Source organism: Salvelinus sp. IW2-2015, linkage group LG4q.1:29 (genome assembly GCF_002910315.2).
Source record: "Salvelinus sp. IW2-2015 linkage group LG4q.1:29, ASM291031v2, whole genome shotgun sequence".
Lineage (NCBI taxonomy): Eukaryota > Metazoa > Chordata > Actinopteri > Salmoniformes > Salmonidae > Salvelinus > Salvelinus sp. IW2-2015.
In genome coordinates, this window is record NC_036842.1 from 23,064,610 (window position 1) to 23,087,220 (window position 22,611).

General features: G+C 43.6%; 1 protein-coding gene across 2 annotated transcripts in view; it reads left to right on the plus strand.

Annotated features, from left to right (window-relative positions):
- The window catches only part of LOC111961679 (matrix metalloproteinase-17), a 112,796-nt gene extending 92,746 nt beyond the window's left edge, over positions 1-20,050 (plus strand). The window contains exons 8-11 of one of the 2 annotated variants that reach the window (XM_070442413.1): positions 1,010-1,162; positions 5,262-5,519; positions 8,910-9,118; positions 19,783-20,050. In XM_070442413.1, the coding sequence (XP_070298514.1) occupies positions 1,010-1,162; positions 5,262-5,519; positions 8,910-9,118; positions 19,783-19,803 (641 nt within the window). In that variant the 3' untranslated portion in view covers positions 19,804-20,050. Of the gene's footprint in view, positions 1-1,009; positions 1,163-5,261; positions 5,520-8,909; positions 10,574-19,782 lie in introns of those variants that run through there. The other variant, XM_023984125.2, reaches the window with a different exon arrangement.
- The last annotated feature ends 2,561 nt before the right edge of the window (positions 20,051-22,611 follow it).

Consider the following 22,611-nt stretch of genomic DNA (forward strand, 5'->3'; position numbering starts at 1 on the left):
CTTCCTGACTGGCCGCCCCCAGTTGGTGAGGGTAGGCAACAACACATCTGCCACGCTGATCCTCAACACGGGGGCCCCTCAGGGGTGTGTACTTAGTCCCCTCCTGTACTCATTGTTCACCCATGACTACATGGCCAAGCACGACTCCAACACCACCATTAAGTTTGCTGACGACACAACGGTGGTTGGCCTGATCACCGACAACAATGAGATAGCCTACAGGGAGGAGGTCAGAGAGCTGGCAGAGTGGTGCCAGGACAACAAGCTCTCCCTCAATGTGAGCAAGAAAAAGTAGCTGATTGTGCACTACAGGAAAAGGAGGGCCGAACACCCCCCCATTCACATCGACGGGGCTGTAGTGTAGAGGGTTGAGAGTTTCAAGTTCCTTGGTGTCTACATCGCCAACAAACTATCATGGTCCAAACACACCAAGACAGTCGTGAAGAGGGCACGACGTCGCCTGAAAATATTTTGCATGGGTCCCCAGGTCCTCAAAAAGTTTTACAGCTACTCCATCGAGAGCATCCTGACTGGTTGCATCACCACATGGTATGGCAACTGCTCGGCATCTGACCGTAAGGCGCTACAGAGGGTAGTGAGTACGGCCCAGTAAATCACTGGGGCCAAGCTTCCTGCCATCCAGGACATCTATACTAGGCGGTGTCAGAGGTGTCATTGACAATCCCCCCTCACCTTTGTTTTTACACTGCTGCTACTACCCCCTGTATAGCCTCGTTATTGTTATTTTATTATGTTACTTTTTTTTCTTCTTTTTTTACTTTTAGTTTATTTAGTAAATATTTTCTTAACTCTATTTTCTTAAAACTGCATTGTTGGTTAAGGGCTTGTAAGTAAGCATTTCACGGGTAAGGTCTACACCTGTTGTAATTGGCGCATGTGACAAATAAAATTTGATTTGATTTGAATGACTTTGTACCCGTCCTCCTTTACCTATTTTTTTCTCCCTACATTTATGTTCTTCCTACTTTCTCTCTCTTCCTCCTCCTAGGGAAGTATTTCTGGCGTCTGACGCGGGAGAAGCACCTGGTGTCTCTGCGTCCGGCTCAGATCCACAGGTTCTGGAGAGGCCTGCCTACCAACCTAGACAGTGTGGATGCTGTCTACGAGAGACCTGGGGACCATAAGATAGTCTTCTTCAAAGGTACCCAACCCAGAAACCCAACCATGGTTGTGGTGGTGGCAAGGAGGTCAACCATATACCAACTATGTTACATCAACTATGAAAGGGAGTGTTGTGATGTAATTTGAAAGTTTTTGATTTGTTCGAGGAGACTGTTATGACTATTATTCTGAAGTGTCAAGGCTGTTCAAATAAATGTGAAGGTGTTCTGAGAAACACGTGAAAAGAGGTCCATCAAGTGATGTGTCATTATGGGCTTTGAACTTTGATAACGGTTTTATGGATGATAGAGGGCTTAAAAATGCAATCAACCTTACAAAATCACAAAAACAAGGACATCTCTCTTACACCTCTTAGTAAAAATGTTTCTTTCTCTGTCTGTATTTCAAGGTCAATTTAATATTTTCATCACAAAACACATGTATTTTTAATTTATTTTTTGAGTTTACGGCACCTGGTATTTCCAGGCGGTCTCCCGACCCAGTACTAACCAGGTCCGACCCTGAACAGGTGTGTTCAGGGTGGTATGGCCACAAGCGTATTTTTTTACCCCATTTTCTCCCTGAATTTGGTCCCTTGGCTCATCTCTGTAACTCTTCAATGTGCTCGGGAGAGGCAAAGGTGTTTTCTGAAACATGACTCACCTGGCCACCTATTTCTTATCACATTGCTCTCTAACCCGGATGTCAGCCGCACCAATGTGTCGGAGGAAACACCTTTCGACTGATGACCGGAGTCAGTTTACAGACGCCCGGCCCAGACACAACATAATCCAGCCTCTCCAACAGAATCCAGGTAGAATCAGGAATTCCCCAGGGCAGCTATCTAGGCCACTTACTTTTTTCAATCTTTGAGTAAAGCCAGTGTGTCTATGTATGCAGATGACTCAACACTATACACGTCAGCTACTACAGCAACTGAAATGACTGCAACACAAAGAGCTGCAGTTTGTTTCAGAATGGGTGTCAAGGCATAATTAGTCCTACATATTTAAAAAACTAAAAGCATTGTATTTGGAACAAATCATTCACTAAACCATAAACCTCAATTAAATATTGTAATAAATAATGTGGAAATTGAGCATGTTGAGGTGACTAAACTGCTTGGAGTAACCCTGGATTATAAACTGTCATGGTCAAAACATATTGATACAACAGTAGCTAAAAGGGAGAGAAGTCTGTCCATAATAAAGCTCTGCTCTACCTTCTTAACAGCACTATCAACAAGGTAGGTCCTACAGGCCCTAGTTTTGTCGCACCTGGACTACTGTTCAGTCGTGTGGTCAGGTGCTACAAAGAGGGACCAAATTGCAATTGGCTCAGAACAGGGCAGCACGGCTGGCCCTTGGATGTACACAGAGAGTGAACATTAATAATATGCATGTCAATCTCTCCTGGCTCAAAGTGGAGGAGAGATTGACTTCATCAATACTTGTATTTGTGAGAGGTGTTGACATGTTGAAAAAACAGAGTTGTCTGTTTAAACGACTAGCACACAGCTCAGACACCCATGCATACTATGGGAGGCGCAGACTATGGGAGACGCACAGTACTACATAGAGCTATGACAACATGGAACTCTATTCTACATAAGGTAACTGATAAAAGCAATAGAATCATAGATACAAATACACCTTATGGAACAGCGGGGACTGTGAAGCAACACAAACATAGGCACAGAGACATGCATACACACACATGATAACCGACGCACTATACACACGTACACATGGATTTTATGTGGTAGTGGAGTAGGGGCCTGAGAGCAGAAATCTGTTATAAATGCATTGTAATGTTTTTAAAATTGTATAACTGCCTTAATTTTGTCAGACCCCAGGAAGAGTCAGCAGTTAATGGGGATCCATAATAAATACAAATACAAATAACTACAAGGAGTTGCTAGAGCATGATGAGCCAAGGAAAGCACCACCGTCAAACCCTCCCCTATCCCGGATGGCCAATTGTGCGCCGTTCTATGGGGCTCCCTATCACGTCAGATCTGCGCCACCCAGGACCCACAAAACACATTTAATCACTTTCATCTAGCTGAGTTATCAAATTAGTTGTTTTTTTCTTCGGTTTGGTGCTATTTTCACAAGTATGTGGTGAATGCCCCCTATCTTATGTTCAGAACCTTTGATTGGGCATTCATTGGGGTTTCACACATCTTTCACCCCTGAGTCATTCATGCAAGTGTTTTCTGGTAAATACCATGAGAACATTTTGTTTAGTCACCAATACATAAGATAATGTTAAGCTCACCATTTAGACATTTTAACTACCATTAAATCCAATAGCTAAAAATACAAGATACAAATTTCAAAACTGAATAGTAGATTTCCATACAGAATTTGGCTATAACTTGACATAAACAAATTTTTAAATAATTTGTATCCAATGGCAGGTTGTGAACATGTGGAGAAATGTCAGGCCCTGTGATAGACTAGCGTCCTGTCCAGGGGGCGTACTTGTACATCAAACAGCCTCGCCCAACAGAAACAGGAGATAGACTAGCGTCCTGTCCAGGGGGCGTACTTGTACATCAAACAGCTCGCCAACAGAAACAGGAGATAGACTAGCGTCCTGTCCCAGGGGGCGTACTTGTACAGTCAAACAGCCTCGCCCAACAGAAACAGGAGATAGACTAGCGTCCTGTCCAGGGGGCGTACTTGTACATCAAACAGCCTCGCCCAACAGAAACAGGAGATAGGCTTCTGCTCCGATGAGTGGCGGCTCGCACAAGCCAAGGCTACTTTTACAGTTTCATTATTCTTATGCAATACATACATAGGAAAAACCATGACATGCTTTACAATACCCCTAGTATTGTAAAGCAGTTGGCTATTGTAAAAACATAGTCAGTGTTGTAGGCCATTTCTTCCCCATGCAACATTGTCAAGATCACCTTTTCTATGTGACTTGTCAACTGATGTCTCTCTGCTTGAAATTCATCAGCTTACAGTGCAACAATGAAATTCAGATAATGAGTGGAATATATGCAAATCAAATCAAATTGTATTAGTCACATGCGCCGAATACAACAGGTGTGCGTACACCTTACAGTGAAATGCTTACTTACGAGCCGCTAACCAACAATGCAGTTTAAAAAAATAAGGATAATAAGAAGAAATAAAAATAACAAGTAATTAAAGAGCAGCAGGAAAATAACAATAGCGAGACTATGTACAGGGGGGTACCGGTACAGAGTCAATGTGCGGGGGCACCGGTTAGTTGAGGTAATATGTACATGTAGGTAGAGTTATTAAAGTGACTATGCATAGATGATAACAACAGAGAGTAGCAGCGGTGTAAAAGAGGGGGTGGGGGGGCAATGCAAATAGTCTGGGTAGCCATTTGATTAGATGTTCAGGAGTCTTATGGCTTGGGGGTAAAAGCTGTTAAGAAGCCTTTTGGACCTAGACTTGGTGCTCCGGTACTGCTTGCCGTGTGGTAGCAGAGAGAACAGTCTATGACTAGTGTGACTGGAGTCGTTGACCATTTTTAGGGCCTTCTACAACCCAGGTAAATCAGTGCATTGTATACTACACTATAATTCCAAATGGTAGCACATGGTGGCTATTTCCACTTTGTCCTAATGAAGCACCCTGGCTGATGGAGAAGAATGGTTTTACCTTCCAACACAAATTAATGTCAAATTGATACATTTATGAGGTGAAAATATATAATTTTACAGTGTTCAGCAGAATCAAACTATACGTTAACTAGGCAATACATCATTTTGGTTCAGTAGTTATCAGTTTTGAGCAGTTTAATTACTGTAAGTGATAGTTTATTGTATTGTTAACAAATGACAAGAAAATCATATCAAAAGTAAGGTAAATATAGAATTTTGAAAAGCAGATACATGTACTTAGAAAGAGTGATTTGGTGCAGTGAACAAGTGACTTTGCGAATGTATTTATTGTATTCAGTCTATTGAAAATGTGCTTCGAGTTTTGAAACATGAGCCATTTTGATGACCTGTTTAGATTTTTGTGATTAGAGTTGTGAAAATGTACCACGTACTTCTGAAAATTGCACCAAAGTGATTGGGAAAAAAATGTAAACAACTTATCCAGTTATCTCTCGTTGATTGACGTTCCTTTGTCCCGCCTCCTCAGGACTAAAGTATTGGATATTCAAGGACAACAACGTGGAGGAGGGTTATCCTCGGCCAATCAGTGACTTCGGCCTGCCCATGGAGGGCGTGGACGCAGCCTTCGTGTGGCTCCACAACGACAAGACCTACTTCTTCAAGGACAACCACTACTGGCGCTATGACGACCATCTACGGCGTATGGATCTGGGCTACCCCAAAGACAGCACACTGTGGAAGGGGGTCCCTCCCCAACTAGACGACGCCATGCGATGGTCGGATGGTGAGTATTAGACAAATGCACACACACACACACAGTTCCTCTGCGTCCACATCACCGAGGACTTGACATAGACTAACAACACCACCACTCTTGTCAAGAGGGCGCAACAGCGTCTCTACTTCCTAAGGCGGCTGAAGAAATTCGGCCCTGGGTCCTCTCCAAATACTACCGCTGTACCATCGAGAGCGTCCTGACTGGTTGCATTGCGGCCTGGCACGGGAATTGCTCCGTCCACGACCGCAAGGCACTCCAGCGGGTGGTGAAGACGGCCCAGTACATCACTGGGAACGTGCTCCCGCCATCGGAACGGTGTGGAAAGGACTCCGCATCATCAAGGACCCACACACCCCAGTCATGAGCTGTTCACTCCCTTACCGTCGGGCAGTCACTTGAACTGGACTGACCACCTGCACTGATTCTCCGCACCTTAGCACACATACACTCACTCATGCAGACAGACATATACACTCACTTCTCAGTTTATTAGGTACACCCATCTAGGACTGGGTCGGACCGCCCTTTGCCTTCAGACCAGCCTGAATTCTTTGAGGTATTCTACTGAAAGTTTCCACAAGGATGTTGGTCCATGCTGAAGCGATGGTATCACTCAGTTTCTGCAGATTGGACGGCGGTACATTCATGCTGCGAACAGCCCGTTCTCTCATCCCAAAAATGCTCTATTGGGTTGAGGTCTGAGGACTGCGCAGGCCACTCAAGTAAACTGAACTCGCTGTCATGTTCTAGGCAATACTTTCCCCTCCTCAATTGTACATTGTTGGTGATCACTTGCCTACTGAAGCCGCTTCTTCTTGTTTTTAGCTGATAAAAGTGGAACCCGGTGTAATCGTCTTCTGCAATAGCCCATCCATGACAAGGATCAACAAGTTGTGCGTTCAGAGATGCCGTTCTGCACACCACTGTTGTACTGCACCGTTTATTTGTCTGTTTGTGTCCCGCCTTTTCACTTGCACGATTCTTGCCATTCTCCTTTAACCTCTCTCATCAACGAGTAGTTTTCGGCCACAGGACTTCAGCTGAATGGATGTTTTTTGTTTCTCACACCATTCTTGGTAAACTCTGGCTCCGGCACGCCTGGCACTGACGATCATACCACGCTCAAAGACGTTTAGGTCATTCGTTTTGCCCATTCTAACATTCAATCGAACAGTAACTGAATGCCTCTGCCTGTCTGCCTACTTTATATAGCAAGCCGCGGCCACGTGAATCACTGTCCGCAAGAGCGATCCATTTTCGTGAACAGGGTGCCGAATAAATTGTACCTAATAAATTGGTCGCTGATTTTACATTCATGCTACACACGTCACAGCTGCTTCTACCAGACTTATTTTAGTGCTCAGTTTTTACACTGCCCCCCCATCCCCTCCTTCCCTAATATATGTGTAAATATTGGACTATACATTGTGCCTTCCTGTACTATACTTATGATAAAAAGTGTATTCTATTCTACTACTTGTCTATTCTTATCTTTTATTATTTATTATTGTCGACAAGGAACCTACAAGTAAGCATTTCATTGGATGATGTATACCATACAAATCCCGTATGACTAATAAAACTTGAAACACACCAGTGGAGGCTGCTGAGGGGAGGACGGCTCATAATAATGTCTAGAACAGAGCAAATAGAATGGCATCAAACACATGGAAACCATGGAAACCATGCATTTGATCTATTTGATACCATTCCATTAATTCCACTCCAATCTTTACCACGAGCCCATCCTCCCCAATAAAGGTGCCACCAACCTCCTGTGACACACACACACACATCAACAAGCTAATCATACACATATACTCTCACATACACACTCCATATACACACGACACTCACTTCTAAACACTCACACAATACAAGCTAAATACTTACACATACAGTACACTGCACTAACACAAAAATAACAAGCATTTGTCAAAAAGAACGCACAAATAATGGAGTACCTCACTGTATTTTATTAATGCTTGCCCTTAGGGTACTGACAGGAGGTTTAGTTCCACATCCACTAGACTAGCCCACACTGGATACTTTTTCTCTCCACTCCCCCCTGCTTATAATATAATAATAATAAATGCTATTTAGCAGACGCTTTTATCCAGAGCGACTTACAGTCATGTGTGCATACATTTTATGTATGGGTGGATTTGAACCTATTATCCCGGCATTGCAAATGCCATGCTCTACCAACTGAGCTACAAAAGACCAGGGCTCATAGGGCTCTACTCTGGTCAGAAGTAGTGCATAATAGGGTGTCATTTGGGAAAACCATAGTGTTTGGGTGAATGGGGCTGGCTGGTCCAGGAAGGAGAGCGAAAGTAGCTGAGCTGAGTCTGTATTTTCATTGTTGGGTCGTCATGGCAGCAAGCGTCTGCAGCTGGGATATGTTTGTGAGTGTGTGTGTGCGTGCGTGCGTGCGAGAGAGCAGGATGGTGCTAGGGCATCATGTCTCAGCTCATGCACAGCATTCTCAGCAGTGAGCTCCATATTCATGCCTATCTCAGAGTAAGACCCTTAATCATGGAGGGCCAATCTAACTGCAATTAAAGTACACTCACCACCTTAAACATTGGGAAATATTTACATAAATCATATCACACCAAAGCACACATGCATTATACTCACCTCTCCATCTGTCTCACACAAACTCAAGCCCACACACACACAAACAAACAGTCAAGCCTTCACTGTAGCTTCGTAGCACACGCATATCAAATAGCTTATCAAAATTCTTCAGTAACACACAAAGGCATTACACACACACAAACATGGCACGAGCCCAGTCTTCACATGAGCGCTACCCTCATTCAGGGTCCGGGCTCTTTACCACTTCCAGCTCCAGAGGTCCTGCTCAGAGCTGATTGATGTGTGTGTGTAAGCACAAGCCAAGTATAAAAGCAAGAGTCCCCATACAGCCTGAGCTACCAGAGTGGAAGCACACACTCACACACACAGACCTGTGGGCCTGGGAACTGGAAGCACATCAGAGAGCTCTCTCTCCAGGCCTATTCCATCACCTCAGGAAGAGAGAGAGCTGTGGCGACAGGGATGGAGAGAGGGAGAGATAGTGCTAGGGAGGATGAGAGCTAGGGAGGGAGGGAGAGAGAGGGAGAGATAGCGGCTGGGAAGGAGGAGACAGATAGACAGGAAGGGATGGAGAGAGGGAGAAAGACAGAGATAAGGGAGGAAAAAAATGACATGCGAGAGAGGGAGAGTTTATTTTGTGTAAAAAACGAACTGGTGGATAGAGAGAGCAGCCTGGTAGGAAAACAGTGCGACAGAATCAAGCGACATTGATGTATTACCATAGCAATAGCAATCATCATCACAGTCCCCTTGTAGTCCTCATGCAGCCTCTGTCTTCTTCCTCTCCTTCAGATTCCTCATACTTCTTCAAGGGGAAGGAGTACTGGCGCGTGGTTGGCAGTGATATGGAGGTGGAGGCTGGGTACCCACGGCCCATAGGAAAGGACTGGCTGGTGTGCACAGAGATGCAGTCGGACTCCCCAGCCACAGAGGCCAATAACACAGCTAACACGCGGCTACATGGGCAGCATCACGCCGACCATGCCGAAAATGGCTACGAGGTATGCTCCTGCACTTCTGACTCTGCTTTACCCCTGGGAGCCCGGCCCTCACCCTCCCCCCTCTGGCTGCTCACCCCTCTTATGACTCTCTCAGTGGTACAATCCTACGTCCCTCTATGATGTAAGTAGAGGTGAGCAGCCTCACTCTGTGACATGAAGTACAGCAGCCAATCTGATGAGAGTGGGGAAGTGGCTTAAGGGGTACTGTCAGACCAGCTTCACCGTCCGACAAAACGATGACTGGAGGAATTAGCTCTTATTGTTATCATTATCTGAATTGGGATCCTCGTTGTTAATTAGTTTTTTTGTGTTTTGTTATTTATTATATTCAATGGATCAACATGCTTTTAAACTATTTATGTTAAAATTATGATATTGGATTGAATTAGAAATGTGATAACATGACAAATGAAAATAGTTTGTCAATTTGATTATAGTTATGATAAGTTCACAGCAAAATAGTTCCTCTGTGACTAAGCAGTCTAGCAAGAGAGTGGTACTCTGGGATGCCGCACGCCCTGTCCCCTTGTTCCTGCAATCACTATAAGTGCTTTAAGAACCCTCGCACATACACAGACCACTCCATGTGCGGTTTCTATGGACTGAGCTAGCTGGGAAATAATGTTCCGTCTCTGCTCACTCGCTCAAATGGTAATGTCTGGTCTGGCCGGATGGACACTACGCTCTCATTGGACAGCTTGCTCTCATACTGAGTTTTTAATGTCAGGACTATCTGGATGGAATGAACACTACTTCCTGTAATGACACTGACTGTCCTTCCTTGACTGCACTCACGTGACCTTTTGTGACCTTTGCACCTGTATCTTTTTTTTCTTTTCTCAGCTCAGTAACAGTAGCACCTCCTGCCGTTATCAGAGAGGGTAACCTGTTAGTATTGATTATTAGGACGTATTTTTGTAATAAACACAGAGGGATTGTGGTTGAGCCCTACTCGGGGATGTGCATGATGTGGTTTTCATAATGCCTTGGTCTTGTCTGGTCTGTGGTCAGGTCAGTGGTCACCACAGTGATCAGCGGTCAATAATAACCAACAGTCACCCAGGGACACCGTTCTCCTTCTCCAGTGGACATCTCTCCTTACATGAACTTTCTGTAAGGATAGAGGGGATGCCTGGGTACAGGGCAGTGGCAGGACATGGATATCCACCAGAGACCTGCCTGCTGAGAGGAGTGCACCCACTCACTACACAACTGGATTTATTAATATTGCTAAGATATATTTACTTACAGTCTATATATATATATATTGAATATAAATTGAACTTTTCAGCTCAAATATATCTGTATATATTTGAAAATATATGTGTATATATATATACAGATATATTTGAGCTGAAAAGTTCAATGGCAGTTGCCTTAAAAAAACATGTACATTTTAAGCCGTCTTTTCTAAGGTGAAATATTTTTGTAGGAAAATAAAGAGGGGGTAAGAGAGAGAGTGTGTGCTGGGTTGTGTAATGATTTTGTGTCACAGGGAGCCCAGGACACGCGACAGCTGCAGTCACAGGCTGGCAGTTACTTTCTGGTTTGAGTTGTTGGGAGCCATGTTTCCCATGTACAGGCAGGTTATTGTTTCCTCACTCCAAAACCATGCTAATCAAGATGTGCTCTCCTCCTGGTAATAAGACATCTTCTTCTACATTGATTCCTTGTTTCAGATCTGTTTATTCAGGATTATGTGTATACATAATATATTATACGTATGTTTTGTCATAGGAATCAGTGACTTTTGAGAGGAAGACTGAACAATGTTGACTTAGTAAATAGAGACCATAAAACTCCAGATATTATTGACTCAAGGATAAAGAAATGTGAGGCAGACACTCAGGAAGCAGACACGCACACAAACAATGCATGCCGTGAGGATTGAAACAAACAGTTGTCTTGGTAGCCAGATTTTTCAGCATTAAAACCTGTTAGATGTAAAGTCCCCTGTTTTGGGGACCTGCGTGGTTCTGGTACCGGTTCCAACCAACATTTTTGCTTATAAATCGTTATGTGGACATCATACTTTAGATTGAAATGGCTTGCATTGAGTGGTAGCCTTAATTCTCAGGGACACAGGAGTATGTCTCTTCTGCCTGTGTGACGCAGGATGTAAAATCTGACACCACTTGAAGCTGGGATGTCCTTCCTACCATTTAATTCGCTCTTCCAACTGTCCATCAACTCCTGGTTGAACCCTATGTTACAGCCGCTAACGGATATGCCTGGAATCCTTACGTCATAACGCAAAAGGAGAAAGTGGTTTCGTCACTGTAGCACATTCAGAGATCGATTTACAACCAGTAATCTAAAATAAATCATAGATTTTAAACAAAAAACACTTTCTGTTTGTCCTAGACTGACAATATTAATATGAGATGAAAGGCAAGTTCCTAGCACGCTAGAGCTTTGTGAGACTTTCATAGCGATGGAGGCAGACGTTTTGCTCAAGAGAGACATTTAGAAAATATGCAAATTTTCTCAAACACTAAATATATAACCTGAACAAAAATATAAACGCAACATGCAACAATTTACAATTTCAAAGATTTTACTTAGTTACAGTTCATATAAGAAAATCAATCTATTAAAATAAATTCAATAGGCTCTAATCTACGGATTTCACATGACTGGGAATACAGATATGTATCTGTTGGTCACAGATACGTAAAAAAAAAAAGGTATCAGAAAACCCGTCAGTATCTGGTGTGACCACCATTTGCCTCGTGTAGCATGGCACATCTCCTTCGCATAGAGTTGATCAGGCTGTTGATTGTGGCCTGTGGAATGTTGTCCCACTCCTCTTCAATGGCTGTGCGAAGTTACTGGATATTGGCGGGAACTGGAACACGCTGTCATGCACGTTGATCCAGAACATCCCAAAAATGCTCAATGGGTGACATGTCTGGTGAGTAAGCAGGCCATGGAAGAACTGGGACATTTTTAGCTTCCAGGAATTGTGTATAGATCCTTGCGACGTGGGGACGGCATTAACATGCTGAAACATAAGGTGATGGTGACGGATGAATGGCATGACAATAGAGTCCCACAGTGGAGGTGTCATTATACCCATAAAACCTAGCGTCAAACAGGGAAATGGTTCCAATCGTTTTTCCACTATTTTAGAAACACTTTAAATAAGGGCTGTGTTTGATGTAGGCTTGTACAAATATATATTTTACATTTAGGAAGGTAAAATCTTATAGTTAGTCGTTTTATAAATTGATTATACTATATTTAGAAAGAAAGAATTTCAAGCCTGATTCATACAGGTTTGTTGAATAGGAAAAACATCATATAAAATATTTAATATTCTCATGTTTGTATCATATACTAACTATGAGCTTGTGTCCTCAAAACTGACTAAACCTCAGCAATTTATATCTATTAGTACCCCAAAGTGAGATTTTTTAATTTCTTGGAGTATGTATTACTATTTATTGTTTATGGTCCTCTCATGATAAAGAATTACTTTTGGGGATTACGTAATTACATTTTCGATGACATTAAGTTACGTTTAAGACGTTAAGAAATGAGCAGCCAGAGAAAAGCAGCAGTGGGTGTGGTGTGTGTTTATTGCACTCCTGGGTCTGGATTTATGCTGTTTTGTAGTTCAATTTAGTTTTAAAAAAGACACTTAATCCATTTCTGCTTAGAGCAGAATTTTTTTCCCTCCATGCCACACTGGTACTAATGAGTGCCCACAGGCCCAGGTAGGGAGATGGGCACGCTGCAGTGGGTCTGACTCATTTCATGGAGAACATAAGCAGCACAACGCCACTTCAAAATAAAAGGATCCACAGAGGAGGAAGGAATAGGGCTGTTACGGTGACCATATTACCAGCAGTCATGAGTCATGACCGCGGTAAAATTCCATGTGACCATTGAGTCACTGTAATCTCCTTTTATGCACTCTGTACATACATGCTTTGGTAGTACCCAACTTGCCAACTTCCATCAGGTCCTAATGGCCTGGTACTCGGGGCTCTATTGTCCCTCTAACCACTCTGACATCAATGCAAATGCAATCAAAAATCACATCAAACACACATCAAAACAGTAGTCCTATAGTACTTTTAAAACTCACCCCCCCCCCCAAAAAAACGGAATGAAAATCAGGATTGTGCAATTATACAATAGCCAACATAGCCTATCTCATATTACATATAAGGATTTACTGAGGTTGGGCACTGATTTTGGGCGATTAGACCTGGCTTGCAGTCCGCGTTCCAATTCATCCCAAAGGTGTTCGATGGGGTTGCAGTCAACGCTTTGTGCAGGGCAGTTAAGTTATTCCACACCGATCTCAACAAGCCATTTCTGTATGGCCCTCGCTTTGTGAACGGGGGCATTGTCATGCTGAGACAGGAAATGGCCCTCCCCAAACTGTTGCCACAAAGTTGGAAGCACAGAATCGTCTAGAATGTTATTGTATGCTGTAGAGTTAAGATTTTCCTTCACTAGAACTATGAAAATCAGCCCCAGACCATTATTCCTCCATCACACTTTACAATGGGCGCTATGCATTGGGGCGGGTAGCTTTCTCCTGACATCCGCCAAAGCCAGATTCATCTGTTGGACTACCAGATGGTGAAGTGTGATTCATCACTTCAGAGAACACGTTTCCACTGCTCCAAAGCCCAATGGCGGCAAGCTTACACCACTCCAGCCAAGGCTTCCCAAGAAAGCTAAGGTAACTGAGCTAAACGTCTACCGCCCCGTAGCACTCACTTCCGTCATCATGAAGTGCTTTGAGAGACTAGTCAAGGACCATATCACCTCCAGCCTACCTGACACCCTAGACCCACTCCAATTTGCTTACCGCCCCAATAGGTCCACAGACGACACAATCGCAACCACACTGCACACTGCCCTAACCCATCTGGACAAGAATAATACCTATGTGAGAATGCTGTTCATCGACTACAGCTCAGCATTTAACACCATAGTACCCTCCAAACTCGTCATCAAGCTCGAGACCCTGGAACTCGACCCCGCCCTGTGCAACTGGGTACTGGACTTCCTGACGGGCCGCCCCCAGGTGGTGAGGGTAGGTAACAACATCTCCACCCCGCTGATCCTCAACACTGGGTCCCCACAAGGGTGCGTTCTGAGCCCTCTCCTGTACTCCCTGTTCACCCACGACTGCGTGGCCATGCACGCCTCCAATTCAAATCATCAAGTTTGCGGACGACACTACAGTGGTAGGCTTGATTACCAACAACGACGAGACCGCCTACAGGCAGGAGGTGAGGGCCCTCGGAGTGTGGTGTCAGGAAAATAACCTCACACTMAACGTCAACAAAACAAAGGAGATGATTGTGGACTTCAGGAAACAGCAGAGGGAGCACCCCCCTATCCACATCGACGGGACAGTAGTGGAGAGGGTACTAAGTTTTAAGTTCCTCGGCGTACACATCACGGACAAACTGAATTGGTCCACCCACACAGACAGCGTTGTGAAGAAGGCGCAGCAGCGCCTCTTCAACCTCAGGAGGCTGAAGAAATTCGGCTTGTCACCAAAAGCATTCACAAATTTCTACAGATGCACAATCGAGAGCATCCTGTCGGGCTGTATCACCGCCTGGTACGGCAACTGCTCCGCCCACAACCGTAAGGCTCTCCAGAGGGTAGTGAGGTCTGCACAACGCATCACTGGGGGCAAACTACCTGCCCTCCAGGACACCTACACCACCCGATGTCACAGGAAGGCCATAAAGATCATCAAGGACAACAACCACCCGAGCCACTGCCTGTTCACCCCGCTATCATCCAGAAGGCGAGGTCAGTACAGGTGCATCAAAGCAGGGACCGAGAGACTGAAAAACAGCTTCTATCTCAAGGCCATCAGACTGTTAAACAGCTATCACTAACATTGAGTGGCTGCTGCCAACATACAGACTCATCTCTAGCCACTTCAATAATGGAAATTGATGGAAATTGATCAAAAATGTATCACTAGCCACTTTAAACAATGCCACTTAATATAATGTATATGTATATACTGTACTCTATATCATCTACTGCATCTTGCCATCTTTATGTAATACATGTATCACTAGCCACTTTAAACTATGCACTTTATGTTTACATACCCTACATTACTCATCTCATATGTATATACTGTACCCGATACCATCTACTGCATCTTGCCTATGTCGTTCTGTACCATCACTCATTCATATATCTTTATGTACATATTCTTTATCCCTTTACACTTGTGTGTATAAGGTAGTAGTTGTGGAGTTGTTAGGTTACATTACTCGTTGGTTATTACTGCATTTTCGGAACTAGAAGCACAAGCATTTCGCTACACTCGCATTAACATCTGCTAACCATGTGTATGTGACAAATAAAATTTGATTTGATTTGGCTTGGCATTGTGCATGGTGATCTTAGGCTTGTGTGCGGTTGCTCGGCCATGGATACCTTAGCTTATTCATTCAAATCAGTCGAGAGGGGATTAAACATTAGCTAATGTTACATGTCAGTTACAGTACTAGCTCAGCACTGCGAATAAACACTAGTTTAGTTTTTTCTGTTAAGTTAAACAGAAGTTACCTTGCCAGCTACATCAGCCAACTAAAGAGTAGCCAGTCTCTGCTCTGCTTGCTTTTACGACTCAGTGAAAGAGCGCAACACATACACATTGAACTATGCTCAACTCTCCCGTGCTGGTCCAGCCAGCCTTCCAGAAGCTTTGCATTCACACAGCCTGTCAGCCCGCTCTGTGTTGTCCGCGCGGTCCTAAATCCAGTCGGCTGAACACTCCACACAGCCTACCCAACCGAGTTTGGAACCATCAAGACTCTTCCTAGAGCTGGCCGTCCAGCCAAACTGAGCAATTTCGGGGAGAAGGGCCTTGGTCCGGGAAGTGACCAAGAACCCAATGTTCACTCTGACAGAGCTCCAGAGTTCCTCTGTGGAGATTGGAGAACCTTCCAGAAGGACAACCACCTCTGCAGGAATCCACCAATCAGACCTTTATGGCAAAGGGACCAGATGGAAGCCACTCCTCAGAAATAGGCAAATGACAGCCCGCTTGGAGTTTGCCAAAAGGTACCTAAAGGACTCTCAGACCATGAGAAATAAGATTCTCTGGTCTGATGAAAGCAAGATTGAACTCTTTGGCCTGAATGCCAAGTGTCACATCTGGAGTAAACCAGGCACCATCCCTACGGTGAAGCATGGTGGTGGCAGCATAATGCTGTGGGGATGTTTTTCAGCAGCAGGGACAGGATCGAGGGAAAGATGAACGGAGCTGCTCCAGAGTATTCAGGACCTCACACTAGGTGTGAAGGTTCACCTTCCGACAGGACAACAGCCCTAAGCACACAGCCAAGACAACGCAGGAGTGGCTTCACGGCAAGTCTCTGAATGTCCTAGAGGGGCCCAGCCAGAGACCGGACTTGAACCCAACCAAACATCTCTGGAGAGAAGAATGGGAGAAACTCCCCAAATACAGGAGTGCCAAGCTTGTAGTGTCATACCCAAGAAGACTTGAGGCTGTAATCACTGCCAAAGGTGCTTCAACAAAGTACTGAGTAAAGGGTCTGAAAGATTTTGTAATTTTTTGTAAATGTAAATCTGCTTTTGCTTTGTCATTATGGGGTATTGTGTGTAGATTGATGAGAAAAACAACAACAATTTAATCAATTTTAGAATAAGGCTGTAACGTAACAGAATTTGGAAACACTCAACATAGCCACTTCAAATTGCGCATTCGCACTTGTAATGGGAAAAATATCCTTTCTATTTTATTCAGTTAAGTTAAATGGCTGCGATCCCCGTACAGGGATCAACATCCGGGTAAATTTCAGAGTGACTAACTAAAAATACAACGTCGTAACATTAAACATTCTTGAAAATGCAAGTGTCTTACATCCTTCAAAAGATTAGAATCTTGGTAATCAAACTACGTTTTCCGATTTAAAATAGCTATTACAGAGAACAAATGCCATGCTTTTGTTTGAGAAGAGCGATCAACAATAACAAACATTTTCCGCCATGACAGTTTTGACAAATTCACATTTGAAGGTAAAATTATGACTTACATTCTGATATCTTGCTCTTATTTCGCTTCCTGAGGTCCCAGTGATCAAATGAAGTGCCGTTTTCTTTGATAAAATCCATTTTTATAGCCTAAAACGAAACATTTTGTAAACCGTTTGTGTCGTGATTTCCATCTCTATCAACTTTTTACGGAGCATTCGATGTAATTACACACACTAAACAATAATTGATCTAGTCATGGTTGGTTCCATTGCAATCCTCTGGATGTTTGTAACACAGCCAAACTTGATTGTTTTTTTGCGGGGAGTATTGACCGAAGTGAACTGATTTGAAGACAACGAGCAATGAGTTCATTGCGCACCAATAATATTAGCAAAGCTTTGTTGATTGACTGTATTTCTGCCCAATGACCACTGATCTTCTTGAAATCTAGCTGGGTAGATAGCCAATGAGCTGAGGTAAACGCCAGTATGTGATGGTTATGGGTTGGACCACCATCCCTTGTTTGTAAACGCACGCGTAACGAAAACATTCTCGCCATTGACCTACAGAGTAGTTGCAGTCACGCTTGTTACGCACAGCGGTGTTTTGGAAAGTAGTATTTTGGAAAGTGTTTTTTCAACGATTTCATTGAAGACATCATGGCGAATAAATCAGGGAAAGCAAAGTCCAAGTCTAAGTATACAGATTTGCACCAGATTATAGAAGAGATTGATCGGGAAAGTGATCAGATTTTTTGTTTGAGGAATCTTTGAGTGAACACAATTATGATCCAAACATTGAGGAGCTGTTTCTGCAAGGACAGGACGTACTTCTGGACTGGTAAGTGCTAATGCCGTTTTATGAAATATAAATATATATATATTTGTTTTTTTGCAACAAAGAAAATTGTAATTTTTTTTTGCAATTTGCAATGAAATGTGTGATGAAATGTGTAAAGTACACATTGGCTATAGTGTGTCTGTGTCTATGTATGTGTACGACCCATAACCTGTGTGTGTGTGTGTGTGTGTGTGTGTGTGTGTTAATTTTGTGGGGGGGGGGGGGGGGGGTTTTTGTTGGTTTGTTTGTTTGTTTGAGTGTGTGTGTGTGTTGTGTGTGTGTGTGTGTGTGTGGTGTGGTGTGTGTGTGTGTGTGTGTGTGTGTGTGTGTGTGTGTGTGTGTGTTGTGTGTGTGTGTGTGTGTGTGTTGTCTGTGTGTTTGTTTGTGTTGTGTTGTTTGTTTGTTTTGTTGTTTTGGGTAGTATGTGTATGTAAGATATATATATTTCAATTTTTTATTCAAATGTAATGGAGTAGAACAGCAACACAACCATATGTGTTCATAATGCCACAGGTTCATTACTGCAGGCATGATGTGCCTCAGGGCCAAAAGGGCAAAGCATGGAGGCGTCGTTGATGTCTGTGTCGCATGAAGTCCCCCAATCACCTGCACCACTTGTTTCCAGTTGCCTCTGCTTTGACATCAGAAAGAGACTGCTATGGGACATGGCACAGGCAGCAAAATATTGCGTAGAGGACTTCCAAAGGTCTACCCCGTTTTTTTTGCCCGTTTTTTTAATATTTTTTTTTAACATTTTTATAAATGTTTTTGTTGTGTTAGAATTGCTTTTTTGATATGTTGTATATAGTTTATTTCACTGTTGTATATAAGTTATAGGTCATTTCACCAAATCGGCCACTTGGGTACATTTGGGCAACTTGTGTGGGACACCTGGGTGACGTCATGCTAAATGTCATGTAGCTCGCCCATTCCGGAAGTTATCAGTCTGAAACTTTGTACACCTACAGTTGCCCTCTTGTGTTATCCATCAAAATTATCTCCAGCAGCCTCCCGGGTGGCGCAGTGGTCTAGGGCACTGCTTCGCAGTGCTAGCTGCGCCACCAGAGTCTCTGGGTTCGCGCCCAGCCTCTGTCGCAGCCGCGCCGCGACCAGGAGGTCCGTGGGCGATGCACAATTGACATAGCGTCGTCCGGGTTTAGGGAGGGTTTGGCCGGTAGGGATATCCCTTGTCTCATCGCGCGCCAGCGACTCCTGTGGCGGGCCGGGCCGCAGTGCGCGCTAACCAAAGGGGGCCAGGTACACGGTGTTTCCTCCGACACATTGGTGCGGGCTGGCTTCCGGGTTGGAGGCGCGCTGTGTTAAGAAGCAGTGCGGCTTGGTTGGGTTGTGCTTCGGAGGACGCATGGCTTTCGACCTTCGTCTCTCCCGAGCCCGTACGGGAGTTGTAGCGATGAGACAAGATAGTAATTACTAGCGATTGGATACCACGAAAATTGGGGATAAAAATTTAAAAAAAAAAAATATTAAAAATTCTCTCCAGCATCATCTGACTGTGTGGCTATTCTAGTACATGTGAAAGATGATGCTACAACAATAAAAAACAGAAAACGTATGCTCTTTCTTTCTCTTTTCTTCCACCAGATCTACTGTGCGTTATATTCTCCTACATTCAATTAACATTTCCACCAAACTTCAGAATGTTTCCATTCAAATGATACCAAGAATATGCATATCCTTGCCTCTGGGGTACTGGAGTGGCTAGCCAGTTCCCAGATCTCAACCTATGGTGTTGTAGGTCACGGGCGTGACTAGGGGGTGTTCTAAGTCAAATTATTTCTATGTTTTGATCAATTTCCCATAAGAAAATCTTTGGAGGGAGTTGAAAGTCCGTGTTGCCCAGCAACAGCCCCAAAACATCACTGCTCTAGAGGAGATCTGCATGGAGGAATGGGCCAAAATACAAGCAACAGTGTGTGAAAACCTGTGTGAAGACTTACAGAAAACGTTTGACCTCTGTCATTGCCAACAAAGGGTATATAACAAGTATTGAGAAACTTTTGTTATTGACCAAATACTTATTTTCCACCATAATTTGCAAATAAATTCATTAAAAATCCTACAATGTGATTTTCTGGATGTTTTTTTCTTCTCTTTTGTCTGTCATAGTTGAAGTGTACCTATGATGAAAATTACAGGCCTCTCTCATCTTTTTAAGTGGGAGAACTTGCACAATTGGTGGCTGACTAAATACTTTTTTGCCCCACTGTATGTGGGGGAAAATGAGAACAAGGGATGCAGCCATAACAAGTTAAATTATATTCTTCTTACTATAAAGTCATATAAAATAATGGCCCAAGACTTAAGCATCTACTAAATGAACAAGCCTACAGCCTATGGCATGGAGCATAGCCAGATAACATACAGTAGGCCAACTCATGTTCTGTCCTTCTGAAAATTAATTTTCTTCCTATCATAATGTTTCTTTAGACCTGACTAAAATAAATAATGGATTTATTTTGATAGTGTATATTAAACGTATTTATTCAACTTTTTTAAATGTAGATGTTCCAAAGGCACGCGTCAGCCTGGAGATGCTAAATGTATTTATGTTCATTAAAGGTCGAATACCGTGAGACCGGCAGTCTTTTGCATGACAATAACTAGCTGACAAAATGTCATGACCACCACAGCCCTAGGAAGGAACTTCATTATTGCCAATCAGCTGCATTTAAAGCAGAAAACTTGAACTCTAGAAGGGTGTCACGCTTGTTAGAATGGACGGACCAAGGCACAGCGTGATTTGAGTTCCACATCTTAATTTCAAGTGAAACTTCAACAACAATAAACAAGCAACGAAACGTGACATACGTGGTGCAACAAGCACAAACACAAACAATATCCCACAACCCAGGTGGGAACAATGGAGAACTTAAGTATGATCCCCAATTAGAGACAACGATAATCAGCTGCCTCTAATTGGGAACCGTACTAAAACCCAAACATAGAAATAATTGACTAGAACACCCCCTAGTCACGCCCTGACCTACAACACCATAGAGAACCAAGGGCTCTCTATGGTCAGGGCGTGACAAAGGGTCTTCGTACAGGGCCAAATCTATTCAGATTCAAAGAGAGGAAAAATTCAGGGAAGATCATAGCAAGTTGTTTCAACCAGAAAGATCATGACGATCACAATGGGCCTCATCTCAGTGGTTGGAGTTGACCTCTGCACAACCCTGCTACACTACACACAATCCTTATCACCTCCACGCACAGCTGTGCTCTTACCTGCATGAGACACTGGGATCTAAGCTCAGACACTAGCAGCTGTGCAGGGTGTGCACTGTAAAACAGGTGTGTACTGTAGGTCAGGTTTGCACTGTAGGACAGGTGTGCACTGTAGGACAGTATGATGTGTGCGTGTGTGTACTGTATGAGTTTGTGTGTGCATGTATGTGTGTAACCTGTGTGTTTGAGCTAACCTCAATCCCTACTCAGCCAGAAGACAGCAAGAATTTGGACCAAGCCGCAGATGGGCCAGGTTTAACCAATCCATCACCCCCAGGGACGTCACAATGCCGTCCACATCCAAGACCAGAGAAAACGCTTACAGAGTGCAGCATCTGCTGGTATTGATAGCAATGACAGGAGGTGATGTTGTGATGCTTACGGCAGGTTACACCACCTGCACTGCAGGGAGATTCTGACATGAAAATACACACCGGATGTGAGAACAGAACAATCACTGAATCTTAGTATTGTCTACATTGTATGCAATGTTATATACATGAGCCATGTGCCACTACCAGCACTCATGCTGCATTTGTCAGTCTGATTTTAGATGGAACTTTTGGCCTTAGTTCCTCTGCTGATGGTATATTTGACACACAAGCACACACACATCTTCTTTAATAACCCTTTCTGATGTGCCTTCTAAAGGTACTGTACAACAACTACATGTCACACATTCCACACATGACACATTGTTCACCACACTGACTACTGGAACAGTTAAAACCTTACACTGGCTGAAGTGCTCTGGCTCTCTGATCTCAATTTCCCAAGCCACCTGCTCCTCTACACCCAACCTGCCCTTTTTTAAACTAGGCAAGTCAGTTAAGAACAAATTCTTATTTTCAATGACAGCCTAGGAACAGTGGGTTAACTGCCTTGTTCAGGGGCAGAACAATAGATTTTTACCTTGTCAGCTTAGGGATTTGATGTTGCAACCTTTCAGTTACAAGTTCAACACTCTAACCACTAGGCTACCTGTCACTCCAAGGCAGAGCCTAAAGAGGCTGCAGTGCTGCTGTGTGTCTGGGAGTTTATCGGGACAAGAATGGCATTGGCATGTATAGCGGTCGTTTTACGGGCTCTTAACCAATTATGCAAAAAAAATATTGTGCTGATCTTAGCTTTTTTATGTACATAATCAATCAGCCATAATTTCCTACGACCGAAAATAGCTTCTGGACATCAGAATAGTGTTCACTAACCTCAATTTGGATGAAGAATTCTACTTCAATGACCCGGGACCAGGCCCTAATCCCAGACACTAGGAAAAGAGGAAAAGACGACAAAATAGAGCCCAACGTGGGGCAATCTGATGAAACTACGAAATAAAGACCGACGTGGGGCAATCTGATGAAACTACGAAATAGAGGCCGACGTGGGGCAATCTGATGAAACTA